This window comes from Quercus lobata, chromosome 3, assembly GCF_001633185.2.
Source record: "Quercus lobata isolate SW786 chromosome 3, ValleyOak3.0 Primary Assembly, whole genome shotgun sequence".
Classification (NCBI taxonomy): Eukaryota; Viridiplantae; Streptophyta; class Magnoliopsida; order Fagales; family Fagaceae; genus Quercus; species Quercus lobata.
The window spans coordinates 13,192,759-13,213,465 of record NC_044906.1 but is presented as its reverse complement, the minus strand read 5'-3'; the positions used below and the strand labels follow the sequence as shown (position 1 = coordinate 13,213,465).

Sequence of the window (20,707 nt, the reverse complement as noted above, 5' to 3'; positions counted from 1 at the left end):
TTTGCGAATTCCAGTAATAATCGCACAATTACTTAGGCTTTAAATAAATGGAAACTACTAAATCAATAATAGATTCACTGCAAAACAGCAAATACTTCACTCAAAAAGGAAAAAAAATCTTATAGCACTGCAAAATAAGGATTTGGCTTTGTCTCAGAAAGCTGGACAAGGATTTGGTAAGTTTTGGCCTAAGAAGCATTTAAACAAACACTTTATATGCAATAAAAAACATACCATGAGTCATGCTTTACATAATGACTCACCAGCCACAAGTTACTTCACAAAATTACAAATCCAACACCCAATTGGGTAACAATTGCAAATCCAAATCACATTACAATCAAAATCTCAAACAGTGATTTAAAAAAAAAATGCACTCACCGTTTATGCCTTTACGGATGGCTATACCTGTGAATGAGGCTTGGAGCAATGGATTAGAAGAGGAAAGAGCTTGATAAGGACCATACAGAGAAGAGTCCGGAAGGGCTTTCATTTTCGTTTGGGCTAGATCGGTTTTGTTTTGAACAAATACCGAAACAGCATCAGAGAACGAACTGAACCAACCACGGCAAGGTGGCCACACAGTGAACTTCCATGATGCTGACGGAGGTGAGAGAGGAATAGCCTATGGTACTTGAGCTGCTGTTCATGGGAGAGGAAGAGAGGAATCGTATGTGAGAGTCTAAGAGAAGGAAGAAGCGCCCCTGTTTTAAAATTAAAAGTGAAACTAAAAATTTCCTAACGTTAATAGACGTTAACAGAGCACCCTGAGCTGGAAGTCCCACTGAGATAAGCAGGCCAAAATGGCCAAATGGTCATAAAATCCTAAGTATATAGTTAGTAGTTCTAGTTACCAAATTATATTATTTACGAGCATCTCGAGTTTAAAAGACTCGATTTTGGTTTATAAATCGAGTCTTAAAGACTCGATTTTCATGGTCTGATGTGGCATTTTTTTTGCTATTTGGAAATCGAGTCTCTAAAACTCGATTTATAAACCAAAAAAATTTAAAAAAATTTCAACTCTCAAGTCTCTCGTACAAGCCAAAATACACAAAAAAAAAAAAAAAAAAATTTAAGAAATCCAGAAACACAACAATCAGATCAAAAGAGAAAGAATCAGATCAGATGAGAGAGGCGACCTGCCCAGAACATATCAAAGAAGAACCTAGAGAAAAAAAAAACATACAGAACGGACAAATGATTGCGATTCGATTCATTTAAAAAAGAAAAGAAAGAAAAAGAAGACCTCTGGTGATCAGAATAGGGAATGGTCCTGAGAATGGAAATTTCTTGCATTCTCTTTTCTCTTCTCTCCTTAGCTCATTCTTTGCTTCCCATCGGAGCTATTGCTGCTGCGTTGAGATTGAGATTGAGATTGATGTCTATCTATGAGTATGAGTATGATTATGATTATGAGAGATGAGAGATGAGATACACCACCACCGGTGCGCCTGGTCTTATGGTCTATTATTATTATGCAACTATAATTTAGGTCAATAGTCTTCTAATAGCAATACCCGCCCTTTTCTGGTAGATTAGATGAGAGAGGTGACTTGCCCAGAACATATCAGAGAAGAACCCAAAAAGGCGACCCAGGCCAAGCAGTGCAGTCTGCCGTGCGGCCTGGGTTCTTCTCCATCTATTTATGGGTTTTTTTTTTTTTTTTTTTTTAACTCTCTAGGCTCTTCTGGGTCTGGGTTCTTCTTCGACCTTTATAAGGTTTACAAATCGAGTCTTAGAGACTCGATTTTCATGTGACCACGTGGAAAAATATGCCACATCGGAAATGATTAGACCATGAAAATCGAGTCTTTTAGACTCGAGATGCTAGTAAATAATATAGTTTGATAACTAGAACTACTAACTATATACTTAGGATTTTATGGCCATTTGGCCATTTTGGCCAGATAAGCAAGTTATTATGTGTTGGCACGCTCCTATTGATTGGCTAACCTTGTACTCCGGGACTACACAATAATTGCCTGATTTCATTTAAATCTTTATAACTTCCAAAATGTTTCATTTAAATATCAAAGTTTTTAAAAACGTTTTATTTAAACCTTTTATCACATTTTTCCTAATTGTCATGAAAAAAAGAAGGTAGTGCTAACTAGTTGAGCTACAATACTCTTGGCTAAATAAAATGCATTTTGAAATTTTAAGATTTAAATAAAACATTTCGACCATAAAAATTTAAATAAAAGACATAAGGTTTTAAATGTAAATTAGCTGCGTTTTAGTTAGTGGAGTTGTTATACTTGATTGTAGTTAGCGAAATTGTTAGAAACTAAAGATGGGATAGGTGTCATTATAAGTTGTAGTGTCTCACGGTAATATATTACACTAAACAAAGAATAAGTAAATGAAACAAAATAAAAAGTTCAACAACATCAGCCATCAACACCAGATGGTCAAAACTTAGTGGCCTTCAGCCCAAAAAAAAAAAAAAAAAAACCCCTAACTTCGTGGCCTCCGACTTGGATATTGGTCAAATTCATGTACCATAAGCTACAATGATGAGAGATGAATCTATTTCAACACCAAGTGATGCAAATATCTGAACTTTAAATGGGTGACCCTTCTAACCTTCTCAATGTTTCAGTGTGGCATATTGGTTCACCAATTCAACAAATTTGCTCAACAATGCAATGTTGAGCAAAGTGATGCAAATATCAGAGCTCTAACTCAAGATGTGATGCATTCACAATTTACTTGGCCTCAAGTACTAAAAGCAAGTGCAAATATAAACAAATTGTTCTGGTTGCTGCATACAAGATGCTCTCCCCACAGTTGGAATACAATTCTTTTTATCTGAAATTTCATAAAGACCCCTAGCTATTGAGATGTAACCAATCACTTGTTAATCTATTAAGACTCAACACCAAAATCCTGAAGGTTATGGATTAAAATTTCAACAGCTTTTTTAATGTACTTATGCATTGAAAGAGGACCCATTATGGAAGAGAAGATCAACTCAATTGTCCCATAACCAAGCCCTAGAAACCAAAGTACCACTTACTACCACTATTCCAAACAAAGAGATTGGTGACTCGCAAAAGATTAACATCAATGGATCTTCAAGTACCCATGCAACTTCACCACATAGGAGAATTGAAATTTTAATCATAAATGAGAATTAGGGGGAGGAGAAACTATTACAACCATATCCATTGAAGGAGAACCAAAAGCAAGGGTATCCCAAAATAAGCAAGGTTTAATCATATCTATCAACTGTGAATCATGAATTATTTAAAATCTACAAGGCAAAAGTCAATTTCTACCATATTCTAACAATGATCTACACAAACAGATACATTCTTAAGACAATATCAAATGTAAAACGCATAAACACCACACAACGACAAAGTCCCCTTTGACAGAAATTGCAGCCCAAAAAAGTAAATGAAGATTTACGGATCTCCTAAGCCTGCAAGAACCAAATAGAAAATATTAATAAACCAGCCCATAACCATATCGAAGATTATCACTTATGCTGCATGCAACACTAGAGCCTAACCTTGTTAGCCATATTGTTGGAAAGCCAGTCTAGTCCCTCGTACAGCCCTTCCCCAGAAGTGGCACATGTGCTCTGGATATACCTGAAAGGCTCAAATAGAACCCAAAGTAATGGCCCCAATCAGTGGATACCAAATTTCCTATGTATGGGTAAAACATGAGAGAGAGAGAGAGAGAGAGGGAATGTGTGTGTGTGTGTGTGTGTGTGTGTTAATATACCAGTGGCATTGACAGAGGGAATGAAGACCAAGCTTATCAGTTATTTCAACAGCAATCATGGCATTTGGAAGATCCTGCTTGTTTGCAAATACAAGAAGCACAGCCTCCCTCAATTCATCCTAGGCATTCAACCAGCAATATTATTATGCACAAGAAAATTTTAAACAAAACTCAGAGATGGTAAGTAAAATGAGCTATTGGCAGTAAGATTTACAAGGGGTATATATGTTATTGACATTATATCTCTAATTAGTGCACAAACCATGTACAATTGCACCATTGTCAGGACTCAGGGCTATACTATGCTCCAATCCAACCATTTATAGATACTTTATTAAACAATGAGAATCTTACAAAGTATAAAATAATTGCTGTCTCCGATAAACAATGTGAGTCATTAGTGGCTGTCAGTGTCACATTTTCAATAATGTGGGCCATCAATATCAGGTGTTCACATCTTCAAGCCCTTAAGAGACCAAAGTGATGCAGTTTTATCCCATCTTAGCTCTATCTGGGTGATCATCTTTGGCAGCATTTACTTAAGATTCCCATATAGATGCATAATGTTTTAAGAGCAAAACTTACTGTACAATTTCTTCTGCTCCTTAGATACCTAAGGTTCACCATTCACCAATTAAAATCAATCATGTAATTATATTGACCAAGCAACACAAAAGCTGGTATCTTCTCCAGCAGACAAATAAATTTAACTACGTGGCCCATTAGCCAGCCACGTGAGTGAATTTAATTGGGGGACATAAGGTAAAACATCTAAAGAATTGTATCTAAGTTCTATCCATGTTTCAAAATAGCAAAAAGGTCTACCTGTTTATCAAAAACAAAAACATTGCAAAACAATGCACACAACCAAAAAGGCCAACCTTCAATTTACAAATATGAATGCTGGACGTATTTGAGAACTGCCAATGGGCTCAAGTACTAAAAGCTAGTGCTATTATTACAAAATTGTTGTTGGTGCAGTATAATACACGCTCTCCTCACATTTGGGACATACTTCTGTTTATGTAAAATTTCATAAACATCCCTAACCATAGAGGTGTAACCAACTACTTTATTAAGACTGGCACGGTAAAAACCTCAGCATTCACCAAATTCCCAATGGGCTTCAAAGCACAAGCATGATTCCATTGAGAGAGAGTCAATTGTACACAAAATACCTGAGCGTTAACTAACATTGAAAAGCATTTGAATGTATTTACACATTGAAAGTTAATCCACAATGGTTGAAAGAACAGATCAACTGCATCATAATCAAGCCTAGAAATGAAGGTACCATTGCCATCTGCTATTGTTCTAGCCAAAGATATTGGGAGTAATTCCTAGTGATTCCATATCTCTATCTAAATTAATGACCATAGAGTAACGCTTCATTCATGCAATGGCACCCAAAAATTGATTAAAATCCACAAGGGAAGGGAAAGGGTGCATGTGAAGCATTGTATCAAACAGAAAAAGAATGAACCTCTCAAAACCATCTTTAGCGACTATACCAAATGGATTTATATTCATCCAATTCATAATTATTTAGGAATCAATAAAACTAACTGCAAATATTATTAGAAAAATCTCAAATAAATACAGGAAATGAAATGCTTCGAACAGAGGACAAACCCAAATGGTCCCTCCAATGAAGGGTTTTCCATCCAACATAAAACAATTTGATCTAGATGAAATGTTCTAATATATGTCAATAGAGTTGTATATAGAATACATAATACACTTTAATGGGTTACCATTTTTTGTCTGGTTGATGAGCAGTAGGATTGCAACTACTACCCAAGTTAGCATGTATATTGGCATAAAGTAATAAAGCTGCATGAGTGTCCTCATTCAATGATCCTCTAGTATAATTAACAATCATCATCCAAACCCCATATATTTTATATTAAAACTTTTGTTATAGTAACTTTACTGCCATCATCATGCTACAATGTTAACACACCTGTCCATGGATCAAATGTTTTAGGAGTGACCCTGAAAAGTCCTCAAAGAGTTCTATTTTTTGTGAAAAAAATTTAAAACTTCAATGCTTATAATCCAAACCTAGTAGTGAATGCATGCAACTAGATGTAGCATTAATCCACCTAAGAATTGATGACCATTACCATCTTTATTGATTTAAGTATCTCGATAGCACAGCATTCATAGTGAAATAAAGTGATACAATGTGTTTAAGTAGTATATCTATATTACTATTTCATTTCCTCAGATAGAAGACTTTAATTGCCATTGTGTTAGGTGAATGAAATGAACCAACTCTACCAAGAGGGAATCTAGAAAATGATACAACATTACAACCCAAGTAGGACCAAGTGACCTGTATGGTCAAACATATTTGGTAGACTTTTGTCATTACGTGCCCTTTCCAAACCAACCCGTCCCAAACAAGAATGGAACAGATTGATCCATGCTGTAAAAGCAATCTCCACCATCATACAACTACTATTGCTAACAATTACCAATATTCACCTACAAGATTCCTATGATCAACAGATTAATCATATCATACATAGCCTAGTGAAGATGTTCCCAAGGGAGTAGTGCATGATTGCTGGTAAATTGGTAAAATAAGATATTGGAAAACTGAGATTTTAATGTACTCACAACTGAGCATTGTAGGTTAGGGGAGTATTGTAGTAGTCTTGAAACCAAATCAACAACCTCTAGAGGCATACGCTTGTGGAATATCTAATAAAAGAGGAATGAGCAGATATTAGTGGGAGGACTGGTGATAAAAATATATACTATGAGACCTTAAGATTTCCATCTTGAATACCTTGTGCCATGGATGAGCTTTGATCTGAGGGAATTTGAACTCTGTATAGTTAGGGTTCATGCATTTGATTTCCTTCCTTGTAGGAGTGCCCAAAACCTACAACACAGAAAAATTCATATCAAATACAGCAGTGTAAAAAATATCCATATACCATGTAAACAAGCATGACCATAATTCAAACCAACCACTGCCCAATCTAAGAGGCTAAAAGCTAAAGCATCTGCTAGATCAGCCCAGTGAAATAATTGTACTCAAAAGACTTCATTTTGTCTCATCAGCTAGTTCCTAACCAGCAAATTTCATACAAAAAATCCCACAATAAATAAATATCCAAGTTCCATTACATAACAAAATATTATATTTACCTTGATTATCTCCACGAGCTGGTTGACTCCACTCTCACCAGGAAACAAAGGCTGACAGAACGAAAAGTTCATTTTAATCTTAATGTACAAATTACAAATCCAGAAGTTGACCAGAGCTTATATGAATAATCAATTACCTGTCCAAGCAGTAACTCAGCAAGAACACAGCCAGCAAACCAAATGTCAATAGCTGTAGTATACTCAGTTGCTCCAAATATAAGCTCTGGTGCTCGATAATACCGAGAGCAGATGTAAGAAATGTTTGGCTCACCTTTTACCTGTCCAACATTAAATAAAATAAGGATATTAAGCATTCCAATTACAGCAAAGACAAAAATAACTTCAGGAAAAAGGACATGAATAACAAAATAAAAACATACCAAGACTTTCGCACTTCCAAAGTAACATAATTTAACCTGGTGGGTATGTGGATTCACCTGTACAAGAGCAATAGCTTTTAGTTAGAATAGATTGTTAACCTGCATTTTTTTCCTGTGTCATCCTTACAAAGGCAATGGCAGTGCAGGTTAAAGAAAACACAAGTTAAATATCTAAAATCGACATGCAAATTTTTTAGCAGATGTACCAAAAGGTTTTGAGGTTTAATGTCCTGATGACATACTCCAATGCAGTGATGAATATATGACAAGGCCCTAAAGATCTGCAAAGCATAAAGATATATTAGAATCTAAGCAAGAAAAAAAACAATCAGCAAAACTATAAATACCACACATGTTGATGAAGTTAAAGCTAGCTATAAACCCTACCTCCCACCCCCCTTCAAAGAAAAAGAATGGAATGTCAACCTAAATCTAAAATAATTAACCATACATGTGAAGATTCCGAGGGTTAAGTCTTGAGGCTGTCTTTAATGCATCAAGACACATTGGTCAGCCTAGGGCTCGCAGTCCATGGTGTAGAACACCAGTCTGATACTCTTAAACGAGTTAAGACTAACTTAACATTTAAATATCTTTGCTCAAGCAATATTAGACATAAGCAGTTTCCAAAACAAATTTTCAAATTAACCATATGAACATATAAACATTGTCCAAAACATGACTTATCATGAGAGCAGAAGGAAACCAATTCTTAACAAGTAACAAAACCTGGTATGTATAAAGTTTCACATATATCAGTGGCATCCTTTGGTTCAATTTGTTGTAGTGTTTGATCACACGATGAACTGTTTCAGGAACACACTCAAGTACCAAATTAAGGTAAAGTTCATCCTTTTCAGTGGTTGAGAAGAAACAATGCTTCAAAGAGACAACATTTGGTTGGTTAAGAAGGCGCATGGTTTGCAGCTCTCCATTCTTATACCTCTTGTCTTAAGAACCTTCTTTGTAGCAACAGTTTCACCTGTCTCTAGGCACTTTGCCTACATAAACATAGTAAACCAGTATATAAAAGCTTGCATCATACTAACTAAAGATGCTAAATTAACAGACATCAAACTTAGTTATAATTTAAATGCTATAAATCCTCACCTGGAACACGACTCCAAAAGATCCATGTCCAACAACACGCTCAGCCATGTAACTTATTGTCTGCAAATATCAGAAGGCCATATCAGAAATACACGTCATGAAATGATACATTGCATTTAAATCAAGATATGCATGTATCCAGAAGGACAAATTTTACAATTGTTGACATTTGCAATAGTCCTAAACCAGCTTTAGTTAGACACTTGTAGAGCATGTAGGATTCATTTGACATTTTCATTCAAAAGAGCATACATAAGGTCCTCAATTACAGAAATTGTGGAGAATAACTTGTAAAACAAAGCTATACCAGCTTCGGCTCCCCATTTCTACCCCCAACAGTTGTTACAATTATATGACCTGTCTCTGTACCATTACCATCAACAACTATGGCTTCCATTTCCTACAAAAACAGTGAATCCTATGAATAACTGGTTAATAAACTTCACAAATCAAGTGAACACAAGAAAATAATAAGAAAGAGAAATGCCAAACCAACTCCGTACTTTGTCATCCATAATTTTCATGTCATTCATCTCCTCAGGCAACCGATCAACTCCGACATTATGGTTACTAGGTTCTCTCATACCAAAAGCAGGTGCTAGGCCCACTGAAGCCATTAGTATAAAATGTTTCCTAGTCTCCTTAAATATTCACCTAGATGAGACCAATCATTTACCTGCTCAAATAAAAATAAAGAAATGTGGGCCATCAATATCAGGTGTTCACATCTTCAAGCCCTTAAGTGACCAAAGTGATGCAATTTTATCCCATCTTAGCTCTATCTGGGTGATCACCTTTGGCAACATTTACTTAAGCTTCCCATATAGATGCATAATGCTTTAAGAGCAAAACTTACAGTACAATTTCTTCTGTTCCTTAGATACGTTAGGTTCACTGTTCACCAATTACCTATAACTACAAAAGAATTTGTAAAATCCAGCTACCTATAACTACAAACAAGCAACACATTATATAATAGAACAATGTTAACAATATAGCAAAAGAATACCAATGGTAGGAAGGGTGGTCACAATCTCTCCCAATTTCAGCTTGTACAAAATGGTAGTCTTGCCCACTGCATGAAGACCCACCATTAGAATACGCATCTCTTTGGCAAAAGGCCATCTGAAAAGCTTGGTGAAAGAGAACCCCATCTTTTATCTCAAGCTAAATTCCCGAAATCACAAGTCAAAGACCAAATCAACCTAACAAGAAAACACTCATACATAATAATTATCTCATTATAATGATTTTGCAGTAACCTACAGCACGACTTTTATAAACCTTGTTGTATATTTCACAAGACCTATGGGATTATCTATCTTGTACTTGACCAAACATGACATCACTAAGTTAACCTTGTGTATTTCAAAAAGATTGGTTTTCTTTAAGCATAACATCACTAACTAAAACTAAGAAACCTAACCTAAGTTAGCCTAGGAAATCACAATCTACATACACCAAAATGAAATTACAAAAGCTCCAAAAGAATCAACTCTTTGCGTCCATGAAATGTAATCAATCACTAACAAATGAACTATTCTTCAGCTATATGATCGCAAGTTGGGAGTTTCCAACTCAATTCATTTACTTTAAATCGTAAATGTCAAAATGATTATACCATGAAGTTAATTTTGTATTGCACTACTACCTAAGTTGCTTCTGTCTTAGACAATTCAAGGAGAAGCACATACAAAATTATCAGCTAACTCCTTGAGTTTACCAACCAAGCTAGACTAACAAAATTTGACTCGAGTCCACTGCACAAAAGCACCACAAGGCTTATAAGAGGGGGAAAAAGGAGGGGGGGGGGGGAACTTAGTTTGCATAAATGCAACTCCAAAACTTAATTTCATTGGAGGGAACATATATTATCATTAATTCCACTGGCTAAGGGACATATAACCACACAAAAAATGCCAAAATTTAGAGCAACAATATTTAGCATTAACCTTAAATAAGAAAATTTTTTGAAACAACTATCCAGGAAAATAGGTTCCAACTTCCAAGCAACAACATGAGTGCACAATGAAATCACAACAAAAGATAGAACAGTTAAAGGTACAAACAATCATGCACACGTAAATGAAATAGAAAATCATCTTTAGAAACTATAAAATTTACCTAAAATGATACACATCTATTAAAGATTGATATGTGATGGATAAAATATGAATTGTCCTTGATATTGAGAAACTAAAAAACCTTCACACAAGCTTCAGGAGAAATTCTTGAATGTTCTTATCTACTTGATTAGATGACAGCAAGTCAAATAACATGCTTGCAACTGTCGCATTTGCTGAAAAACCCTTGTCAACCATTATTTCAAGATATTTAATTGCCTTTGTTGTCTCATTATGTTGCAGTAACCCCTGGATTATTGTGTTATATGTGTGAACGTTAGGTGAACAACCGCTCCCATCCATTTTCTCAAATATCTCACTTGCTTCTTCTAGCAGTCCCTCTTTGCAAAGCCCTTTGAGCATTATGGTGTAAGTTCGAACATTGGGTTGCAATCCTTTTGCAGGTAGACTATAAAAGAGTTCTCTTGCAACTTTAAGATTCCCAACATTACACAAACCGTCAATCAAAATGTTGTAAATCACAATATAATTGCCTAACGTTTTGTCTTCCATCTCAAGAAACACTTTTATTGCCACAACAACTAGTCCATTCTTACACAGGCCGTCCAACAAGACAGCATAAGTTTGGGGATCTGGAAGTTGGCCATATGCCTGCATCTTAAGAAATAGGTCTAGTGCAGCCTGGGGTCTCTCCACTCGACAAAACCCACCTATAAGAGTGTTATAAGTCACAATGCTGGGAGCCACTCTCTTGTTGGACATTTCATTAAAGAGATTCATTGCCTCATAAATTTTTTTATTTTTACAAAAACCATTAATCAATATGTTATAGCTAACAACATCAGGTGAACAACCCCTCTCAACCATCACGTTCAATGCTTCGATGGCATCGTTCAATTTATTTTGCAAACAGTATCCATCAATTAAAGAATTATAAGAGACTACGTCAGGCTCAATATCTCTTTGAATCATCTTATCAAAAACTTTTTTTGCCTCTATCAACATCCCCTCTTTGCAAAATGTGTCCACCAATATGTTGAAGGTCCTCACACTTGGCACGATCTTCCTCTGTGCCATCTTGTTCAACAAAGTAGTAGCCTCTCTCCACCTGCCGCAATTGCATAGGCCTTGAATTAAGGAATTGTAAGTGATAAGGTCTGGTTGAATGCCTTTACTCATCATTTCAGTCAAAAAGTTCAAGGCCTCAATTACCAACCTATCCTTACATAAACTATCAATGATTGTGTTATACGCTGTCAGATCAAGCTCAAAATCTCCTTCTTCCAATTTCCTGAGCAACCCAATAGCCATATCAGTCTTACCAATCTTACACAGAGCATTTAGTATCGTTCCACAAGTAAATGCATCAGGTTGATACCCTTCCTTCTCCATATCTTCTAACAACTTCACAGCTCCAGCAATGTTACCTTGAAAACAGAGACCCTTCACAAGGGTGTTTAGAGTAATAGAGTTTGGGTGATAACCAAGTTTCAAAATTGTTGCCACGACAGAGAACCCAAAATCTAGACAGTTTAAATGGCAGAAGCAGTTAATCAAAACATTGAGAGTATAAACATCGGGAGAGACTCCGAATGATTTGATTCGTTTAATTAGAGAAATGACTACTGGGTAATGCTTCATTCTTGCAATGCCACCCAACACGTGATTAAAATCGTAAATGGAAGGCAAAGGGAGCGTGTGAAGCATTTTATCAAACAGGTCTAAGGCATGATCAACATTCCTAAAGCTTCTAGATTTGCACTGATCTCTAACAGGTTTCAAGAATTGATTTTGATTCAGATTGTGATTCGGGTTTTTTTTAGCACTAGCAATACTAGTAGTAGTAGCAGTAGCAGCAGCAGTAAGCGTAGAATAACAATAAGAACGAAAACAAGTGTGAGAAGAACGAAGAAGCGTACCCATTTTCGTGAAGATCCAGCAAACAATTCGGCAGCGGAAATCAGAACGAAACGATAGAGTTTGAGAATTGAGAAAGAGAGAGAGAGATAGAGATAAAGATATAGAATCGGTTCGGTTTTGAGGGCAGTCTACTGGGAAGGGGGCGGCTGAAATGTGGTATTTACATAGTTTTCAAAATGTAGATAGCAAAAGAGCGAAGCGAGGGCTCGAACTGTAGATCAATTGGGCAAAATACACTTACAACACCACTAAGCTACTGATCATAGACACAATGCAATTTACAAAATATATAAACAAACACTATATTCAGTGACATTGGTGAGAACATGAGTAATTCTAGTATCACAAATTATTTCATAATGTTTTGGTCAATTTTGATGTAGTAGACTATAAATGGTTAACTATCAATTAAATATAGTCCCAATATTTTTTCATCACCACTCTGCTACATCACAGTTGTAGCAAGAAATTGTGAAAATTTTTGTAGATCTAGACTTTTTCGTGACAATAGTGATCATTAGCTTCTACTATTTTATTTTATATTAAGTTATTCTATGTTTTTTTTCTTCTATATATTCAATTTTGACATTAGTGATTGGCTTGTATACTTATTACATGGAGGAATTTTTATAAATTGCTTGGGTTTTTTTTTTTTTTTTTTTTTTTTGACAGTATACATTATACAGTTTATTGTTTACATTTTCTTCAAAGAATATTTATAACTAGATTATAAAATATAAATTTAGATTCTTAAAGTGTGACTAATTCGTGAGGAAACTATTCACATTTGTTGTATATTTTAAGAGAAAATTTGTTTAAGATTTAGATGTTACTACTCAATATAGAAGTGGGGACTATAAACAATGAATTTTTGAGTGATAGTTTAACTGTGTAAACAAAAAAGGCTAGAGTTCAAAATCCTTTTAGTATCAAGAAAGAATGTAGAGCACAGTTTTGTGGAGTTATAGCTTCTTCTTTTTTAAAGAACTTTACTATATTTAGTTTGGCCCTGGAAAACATTATTCGTTCCACTACTAAATGCATGTAGGTAGGACACATTTACACTTTTTTTTTAATGAGTGTACAAGCACACACGTTAACTAAATCTTTTAAAGTAGTTATCTATAAATGAATGCCTCTTTATTCATGGTTTCCCTAAATACTACCGTGGCAAATAAACAATCCAAAAACATTCCAAAACTAAGTGGTGCATGTGTGCATCATGGTTTTAGTTTTTATAGTTATATAATTACATGGAGGATTAACACTTGTAAGTGATGCCCATATATGTTATATAAGGCCTCAATTGGAGTTTTCCCAAGATAGCTCAATCCAAAGATAAAAAACCCTTGCCATAGCAGGCTTTACCTTTTGAATTATCTCAAGCATGTGCCTATTCCAGATTGTAGTACTTCAATGGCCAAAGAGTTGCTAATTTATAGTTTATGGGAAGAGCTTAAATAGGATGTGCGGCTAAATGAAGAAGTTGCAAAGTTCTCAGGTGAGTGTCAGTCAAACAGGTGGCAAAGAATGGAGTTTTAGTACCGTTTGTGAGCTAAAAGCAATCGAAATTTGTTGCAGAAATACCAAGAAAATGCTATAATTTGAAGTTTTTTCACATCTGCTGTGTTGCAGTATTCGGGCAAGCATCTGATAGCTTCAATGATGAAGGGCTCAGCTCTCCGCCTAGTAAAATGGAAGGGTAAACGCCAAGGCACCAATTTGAAATCACCAGCAAAAAGTGAACCCACTTTCTACCCAGTACTAATGTCAGCATTGTCATGGGTCGAAACACCATTACTCATTACATGAATAAGAGCTAATGCGATTGAGAAAATTTCAAAGTAAAAATAAAATTGGTCATGTTAACAACTGTCAACAGCTAAAATTGTTAACCAGAGATACTGTTGTGGAGTCGTATTAATGGGAGAGAACCAATAACTAAATAAGAATTCAATCCAAATTGACACAAAATAAAGATGAGTCAATATATTTCGAAAAAATTTTCCATACTACTCAGAATCATAAGTGATTGTCTTACAAACTTTTGGGACAACAGACATTGGTAACTATTACATGACTTGAGATACATACATAAAACTGTGTCAATAGCATTCATCTTTTAAGCTTTAATCACATTTAGCGACTCACAGGAATTTTAAAATCAAAGCAAGATTATTTGTATGAAGGAATTGCGGGAGGTGGAGTTCCTGGTGCAAAAATTGAAGTGTTGAAAACTTGCAGGTCATTTGGATGTTCCTTGGCAAACATCCTGGCAAAGATGCAGTAGCTGATAGAATTGACATTATTTCTATGTCCCTTGGTATCTACCAGCCACTCTGCTTCTTTCCATGCCATGAGAAAAGGCATCTTGACTTCAAGTTCGACTGGAAACTTAGGGGCTCAGCCATTAAGCCTCTCCAAGTATGCACCTTGGATATTAGCTTTTGCCGCCAGCACCATTGACAGGAAACTTGTTGCTCAAGTTTGCTTGGCAAAGGACAAGTGTACACTCTGAGCTTTTCACCGAAGTTATTCCATGAAAAAGATAGCATTTCAATACAGTATTCTTTATTAATACCATACTAATTTTATTGAATGATCTAAGAAGGGCCTCTTCATTAATAGCTTCAACTTCAATGAAACATGATTTCCCTAGATTTAGGCTAGAGATGCTGCAAACTACTCTGCAGGTGCTGACCTAGATAATTCAAAAATATTTCAGAAATGGTTCCATGGATTCTTACAAAGTACAATGACAGATTGTTTTCTGTGAAACCTTATGGGATGACACTGTTAACTTTTTTACCCAACAGTGTAGAAACTATTATAATTGACTTTTCCATTACTGATTTTAGGTTCAACTACTCGTTACCATCAACACAGATAGGTGTAGAAGATGACCCAGAGTTTGTTACTACATCAGATCAACAGAGTAAATAAATTTCTATACAAATTCTCTTCAAATTAATCACCGATACCCAAAAATAAAAAAGAAATTTCTTATGATATTCAAGAAAAGTAATTAAATTTTGAATGAAAATGAAAACAGCATCTTGGCATTGGTAATGCATGTAAAGCATAGGCTGAGATATTATTATATTAATCTAATGAGGATGCACAGATTAGCTAATGCTAAGAGAACACAAGGGCATATTTTATCTCTATGTCCACAAACCATTTACAATTGCACCATTGTCAGGACTATATTATGCTCCAATCTAACCATTTGCTTGATAGATATTAATTAGGTGATCAATCATACTATATATATCATTTCAATTTAATTGTGTCATCCCATTCAATTGCTTACAGATTGACTTGTGATGTGTTAAAATATGAAAAAATGTCCTTGACATTGAGCCACTTAAAAGCCTTCATGTAGACTTCTTAAGCAATTCTTGAATGTTATCATTTGCTTGATTAGATAACAAGAAGTTGATAAACATGGTTGCAGTGGTTGCGCATTTACTTGACTTCATCTGGGTTTTGGTTAGTTTTTTGGTTTGATTTCATCTGGTTCTTGCCGATTATATGATTGGTTATTGCTAATTTTAGTTTTTGGGCTTTTGTATTTGGGTGGTAACACCTTGATCGGTGGTTGAGGCTGGGCAAACGTGGTTTTGTGGTTTTGTTGTGAGAAGAAGACATAGGAGAAGAGTAAGATGAAGGGGAGAGTGAAAAAAAGAATTAAAAAATCATTTACACATGAACAGTGACTATGCATATATTGCTGTAGCAATTTTGCATATGAACAATGTTATAGATAGACTAAGGTGGGTAGTTTTTGTTGGGAATAATACACAAAGTAATAAAGGAAAAACAAAGATAACACAAAAGACAAACAGAAATAGATAACTAGAAACACAAAATTGTAATCCTTAGACAATAAAGGGTTATCGCAAATTTGTCCCTAGGATATAACCAAGTTGTTGGGTTTTACAGATAGCAATTATAGAAAATAACATGGGGAAATTGGAAAATAACACCGAGTTGCAAACAATTTCATTAGTTAGCAACGTTTCTAAACTATTTAGAAAACTAACACCTTGAGTCTAAGAAACTCAATTTTGAAAACTCCAACCTAAAAGACACGATTCCTTTTCTTTTCTTTCTTTCCTACCATCCCACACTCCAAACCCCAAAATCCCATTTCTCCATCTTCATCACACCAACTTTCTTCTCCATCTTCTTCACCTTTAACCCATTTCTGAAAAACCCAAACCCAAAAATCACAATCTCGGCACTGGATTGACTTGGGTTTGTTATTTTTTAGGTATGTTGTCCCCAGTGCTATTGTTGCTTGTTTTCTATTTTCTAGGTTTGTAGTCTCCGGAAGTGCGTTTAAGGTTTTGAGAGTTAGAGAGAAGAGGCAAAGGCAAAGGTTGAGCCATGGAGATTTGGCTATCCGAAGGTTCTGAGATTAGAAGAAATTTGTCGAGGTTGAGCCATGGGGATTTGGTCGGATCCAAAGGTTCTAAGATTAGAAGAAAGAAGCATTGGACATGAAGCTTAGGCAAAGTTGAAAACAAAGAGCAGGAACTCAAGTCTAAAAGAGTCAAGTTGCTATAGTGAAATCGAGCCTCAGGCAATCGAGATGTTAGTTTCCTAAATAGTTAGGAAATATTGCTAATTAACAAAATTGTTTGCAACTTGGTGTTATTTTCCAATTTTTTCCAAGAATAACCACAGGATTTCTTGTATTTCTTTCTAACTTACTATTATTTTTCAAGTGAACATAAGCCTCTATTTATACCTATAGGGTTATATTTTATCAAAAGGCACGTATGGAGAGTCAAAATATTTCATAAAACTGTTCACAAGGCCTGAAGCCTTTTCAAACTTTCAAAACAGTCACTAGAAAACTTTGCAGAAAATTCAGTTTATTGAGTTTCAATCGGTCAACAGTTCCTTTTGATCGATCAAATGCCCTTTTCAATCAATCACACAAGAATCGAGCATCGATCGAAATAAGCAGAGACTCTAAGATATATTTCCTTACCATTTTAATCGATTGAGCAAAAACTTCTACTAATCGAAAATACTAAATTTCGAATTTTCACTTAGAAAATTCCAGAACTTGAATTTTCACTTTATGAAATAATATTGTCGAAACTCAAACATCATTATTACAACTTATCCATGTTTAGTTTTTGAGCAAAAATATGATAAACCCAACACATTTTCTATCCAGTGCTCTTAGGTAACTAATTTCTATGTTTCATTGTTTCCTATGAAACCTTTACATAGAGCAAATGCGCGGATTTTTTTTTCAAAATAACACTGAATCTTAAACAATTTCGTTAGTTAGCATGTTTTCAAAACAATTTAACAAACTAACATCTCGAGTGCAAGGGGTTCGATTTTGTTGTGCTAAATCGAGTGTGATGAACTTGAGTTCCATGGAACTCGAGTCTTCAAGACTCGATTTCCTTGAGATACCCACCGAAACATCATCCAACCAAAGACCCAGACTCAGCGAAATATCTTCAAACCCAAAGACCCAGAGAAAACATTGGCATGGAGCTTCGTTGCCACCACTGCCTCCTCCTAGAGCTTCATGGTTTGTTGTTTCTTCGTGTTTCTTCCAGTTTGTTTTTCTTCTTTGTTTGGTCTGGGTTTCTGGGTTTCTTCCTTCTGGGCTTGGGTTTCTTCTGAGCTTGATCTCTTTATGAAAATCAAGTCTATAATGCTCAATTTCCACGCATAGAACTTGAGTCAGTAATGCTCGATTTAGCGCAACAAAATCGGGTTCCCTGCACTTGAGATGTTAATTTGCTAAATAGTTTTGAAAACATGCTAACTAACGAAATTGTTTGAGTTTTAGTGTTATTTTGAAAAAAAATCCCAAATACGCTTCAAAACTTTGCTTCTTTAAGAGCCTCTCAATCTCCAAGGCCACCTCTCCATAATGTCCATCATTTTACCAATGCCCATCATCAAAACGGGCTTCAATCGAGAAACATGCCGTTTTAACTTCTGGGTCAATGATTTTCTCCAAACAATTCAATCGAGGTGAATTGTCCCATGCACATCAACTGTTTGATCAAATGCCTCAGAAGAATACAATCTCGATAAACATGATGATTTCCCGTTATGTGAAATCGAGCAATCTTTCTTATGCTAGAGAGTTGTTTGACACCACGGTTGAACGTACATCAGTGACTTGGACAATTTGATAAGTGGGTATTCGCAATCTAATCAATTTGGAGAAGCTTTTAAGCTTTTTGCAGCGATGTGTAGGTGGGGGACGGAACCGGATTATATAACCTTTGCGATTCTCTTTTCTGGATGTACTGAGTCAGAGACGGCGAATGAAGTTGTTCAAGTCCATGCCCATATTGTTAAATTGGGATTTGATTCAACTCTCATGGTTTGCAATTCCTTAGTTGATGTTACTCCAAAACACGTTGCCTAGATTTAGCTTGTCAGCCTTTTCAGGAAATGCTTGAAAGAGATTGCGTCACTTTGAATGCGATGATAATAGGGTTCTCAAGAGATGGGATGAATGAAGATGCAATAAAGCTCTTTATGCAAATGCAGCATTTTGGTTTAAAGCCTTCAGACTTTACTTTTGTCGTGGCTCTATGTGCTGGGATTGGATTAGATGACATAGTATTTGGGCAGCAAATTCATTCTTTTGTGGTGAAGACCAACTTTGTTTGGAATGTGTTTATGGGGAATGCTTTGCTCGATTTCTACTCAAAGTATAGTCGTGTGCTTAAAGCAAGGAAATTTTTTCATGAAATGCCAGAGTTGGATGGCATAACGTACAATGTAATCATCTCGGGTTATGCATGGGATGGGCAAATCAAAGAGTCTCTTGATCATTTCCGGGAATTACAGTATACCAGATTTGATTGTAGGCAATACCTCTTGCAACCTTATTGAGCATTGTAGCCAATACATTGGACTCGGAAATGGGTCAACAAATTCATTCCCCAGCTATTGTGTCAGCAGCTGATTCAGAAATTCTGGTTGGAAATTCTTTGGTTGACGTGTATGACAACTGTGGCAGATTTGAGGAAGCGAAAAAGATATTTGCAAATTTAGCCCACAAAAGCACAGTTCCATGGACTACAATGATCTCAAGTTATGTTTATAAGGGACTCCATGAAGAAAGCCTAAACTGTTCAATGAGATGCAAAGAACCAATGTAAGTGCTGACTAGGCAACTTTTGCTAGCTTCTTGAGGGCTTCTGCAAATTTAGCCTCCCTCTCACTAGGGAAACAGTTACATTCATTTGTAAGCAGATCAGGATTTATGTCAAATGTATTTTCTGGAAGTGCACTCGTAGATATGTATGCAAAATGTGGGTCCTTAAAAGATGCACTTCAAAGTTATCAAGAAATGCCTGAAAGGAATCCAGTCCCTTGGAATGCCCTAATCTCAGCTTATGCACAGAATGGAGATGGTGTTGGCACTCTTATGTCTTTTGAACAAATGGTCCAGTCAGGTTTTCAACTAGATTCAATTAGCTTTCTCAGTGTCTTAACTGCTTGCAGCCACTGTGGGCACATTGACAAAGCATTGCAATACTTTAACTCCTTGACTCAAGTTTATAAACTTGTTCCTAAGAGAGAACACTATGCTTCATTGGTTGATGTGTTGTGTCGGAGTGGACGGTTTGATGAAGTGGAGAAGTTAATGGCTCAGACGCCATTTGAATCTAATGAGGTTATGTGGTCATCGGTTCTAAATTCATGTAGACTTCATAAAAATCAAGAATTGACTAAGAAAGTAGCAGACCAACTTTTCAGTATGGAAGAGCTTAGGGATGCTGCTCCATATGTCAATATGTCCAATATTTATGCAGCAGTAGGCCAGTGGGACAACGTTGGGAAGGTAAAGGAGGCAAAGAGGGATAGAGGAGTTAAAAAGATCCCTGCTTATAGCTAGGTTGAAATCGAACATAAGAATCATGTCTTCTCAGCAAATGACAAATCCCTCCAGCAAATGGGGGATATCATAAGAAAGATTGATAAGCTGGCGAAGCAAATGGAAAAGGAAGGGTACAAGCCAGACACAAGTTGTCCTTCACAATGTAGATGAGGAGATCAAAGCAGAGTCTCTTAAATATCACAGCGAACACTTAGCAATTGCATATGCTCTGATCAGTAAACCAGAAGGGTCACCTATACTGGTGCTGAAGAATCTAAGAGCTTGCACAGACTGCCATACTGCAATCAAGGTGATCTCAAAGATTGTCGCAAGGGAATGGTCAGGGATCCAAGCAGGTTCCATCATTTTAGAGATGGTTTTTACTCTTGTTGGGACTATTGGTGACCTTTACCCACTCTAAATGGGTGAAT

General features: G+C 35.9%; 1 protein-coding gene and 2 pseudogenes across 1 annotated transcript; 1 reads left to right on the top strand and 2 right to left on the bottom strand.

Moving 5' to 3' along the window:
* Positions 1-3,069: 3,069 nt before the first annotated feature.
* On the bottom strand, positions 3,070-9,340 carry LOC115978921 (annotated as a pseudogene).
* Positions 9,341-10,241: 901 nt separating this feature from the next.
* Positions 10,242-20,681, top strand: LOC115978914 (annotated as a pseudogene).
* LOC115978917 (putative pentatricopeptide repeat-containing protein At1g12700, mitochondrial) lies at positions 10,550-12,480 on the bottom strand. Its single transcript, XM_031100832.1, has one exon. It carries the CDS (start codon positions 12,395-12,397, stop codon positions 10,598-10,600), a length of 1,800 nt encoding a protein of 599 aa, XP_030956692.1. The 5' UTR covers positions 12,398-12,480; the 3' UTR covers positions 10,550-10,597.
* Positions 20,682-20,707: the final 26 nt, after the last annotated feature.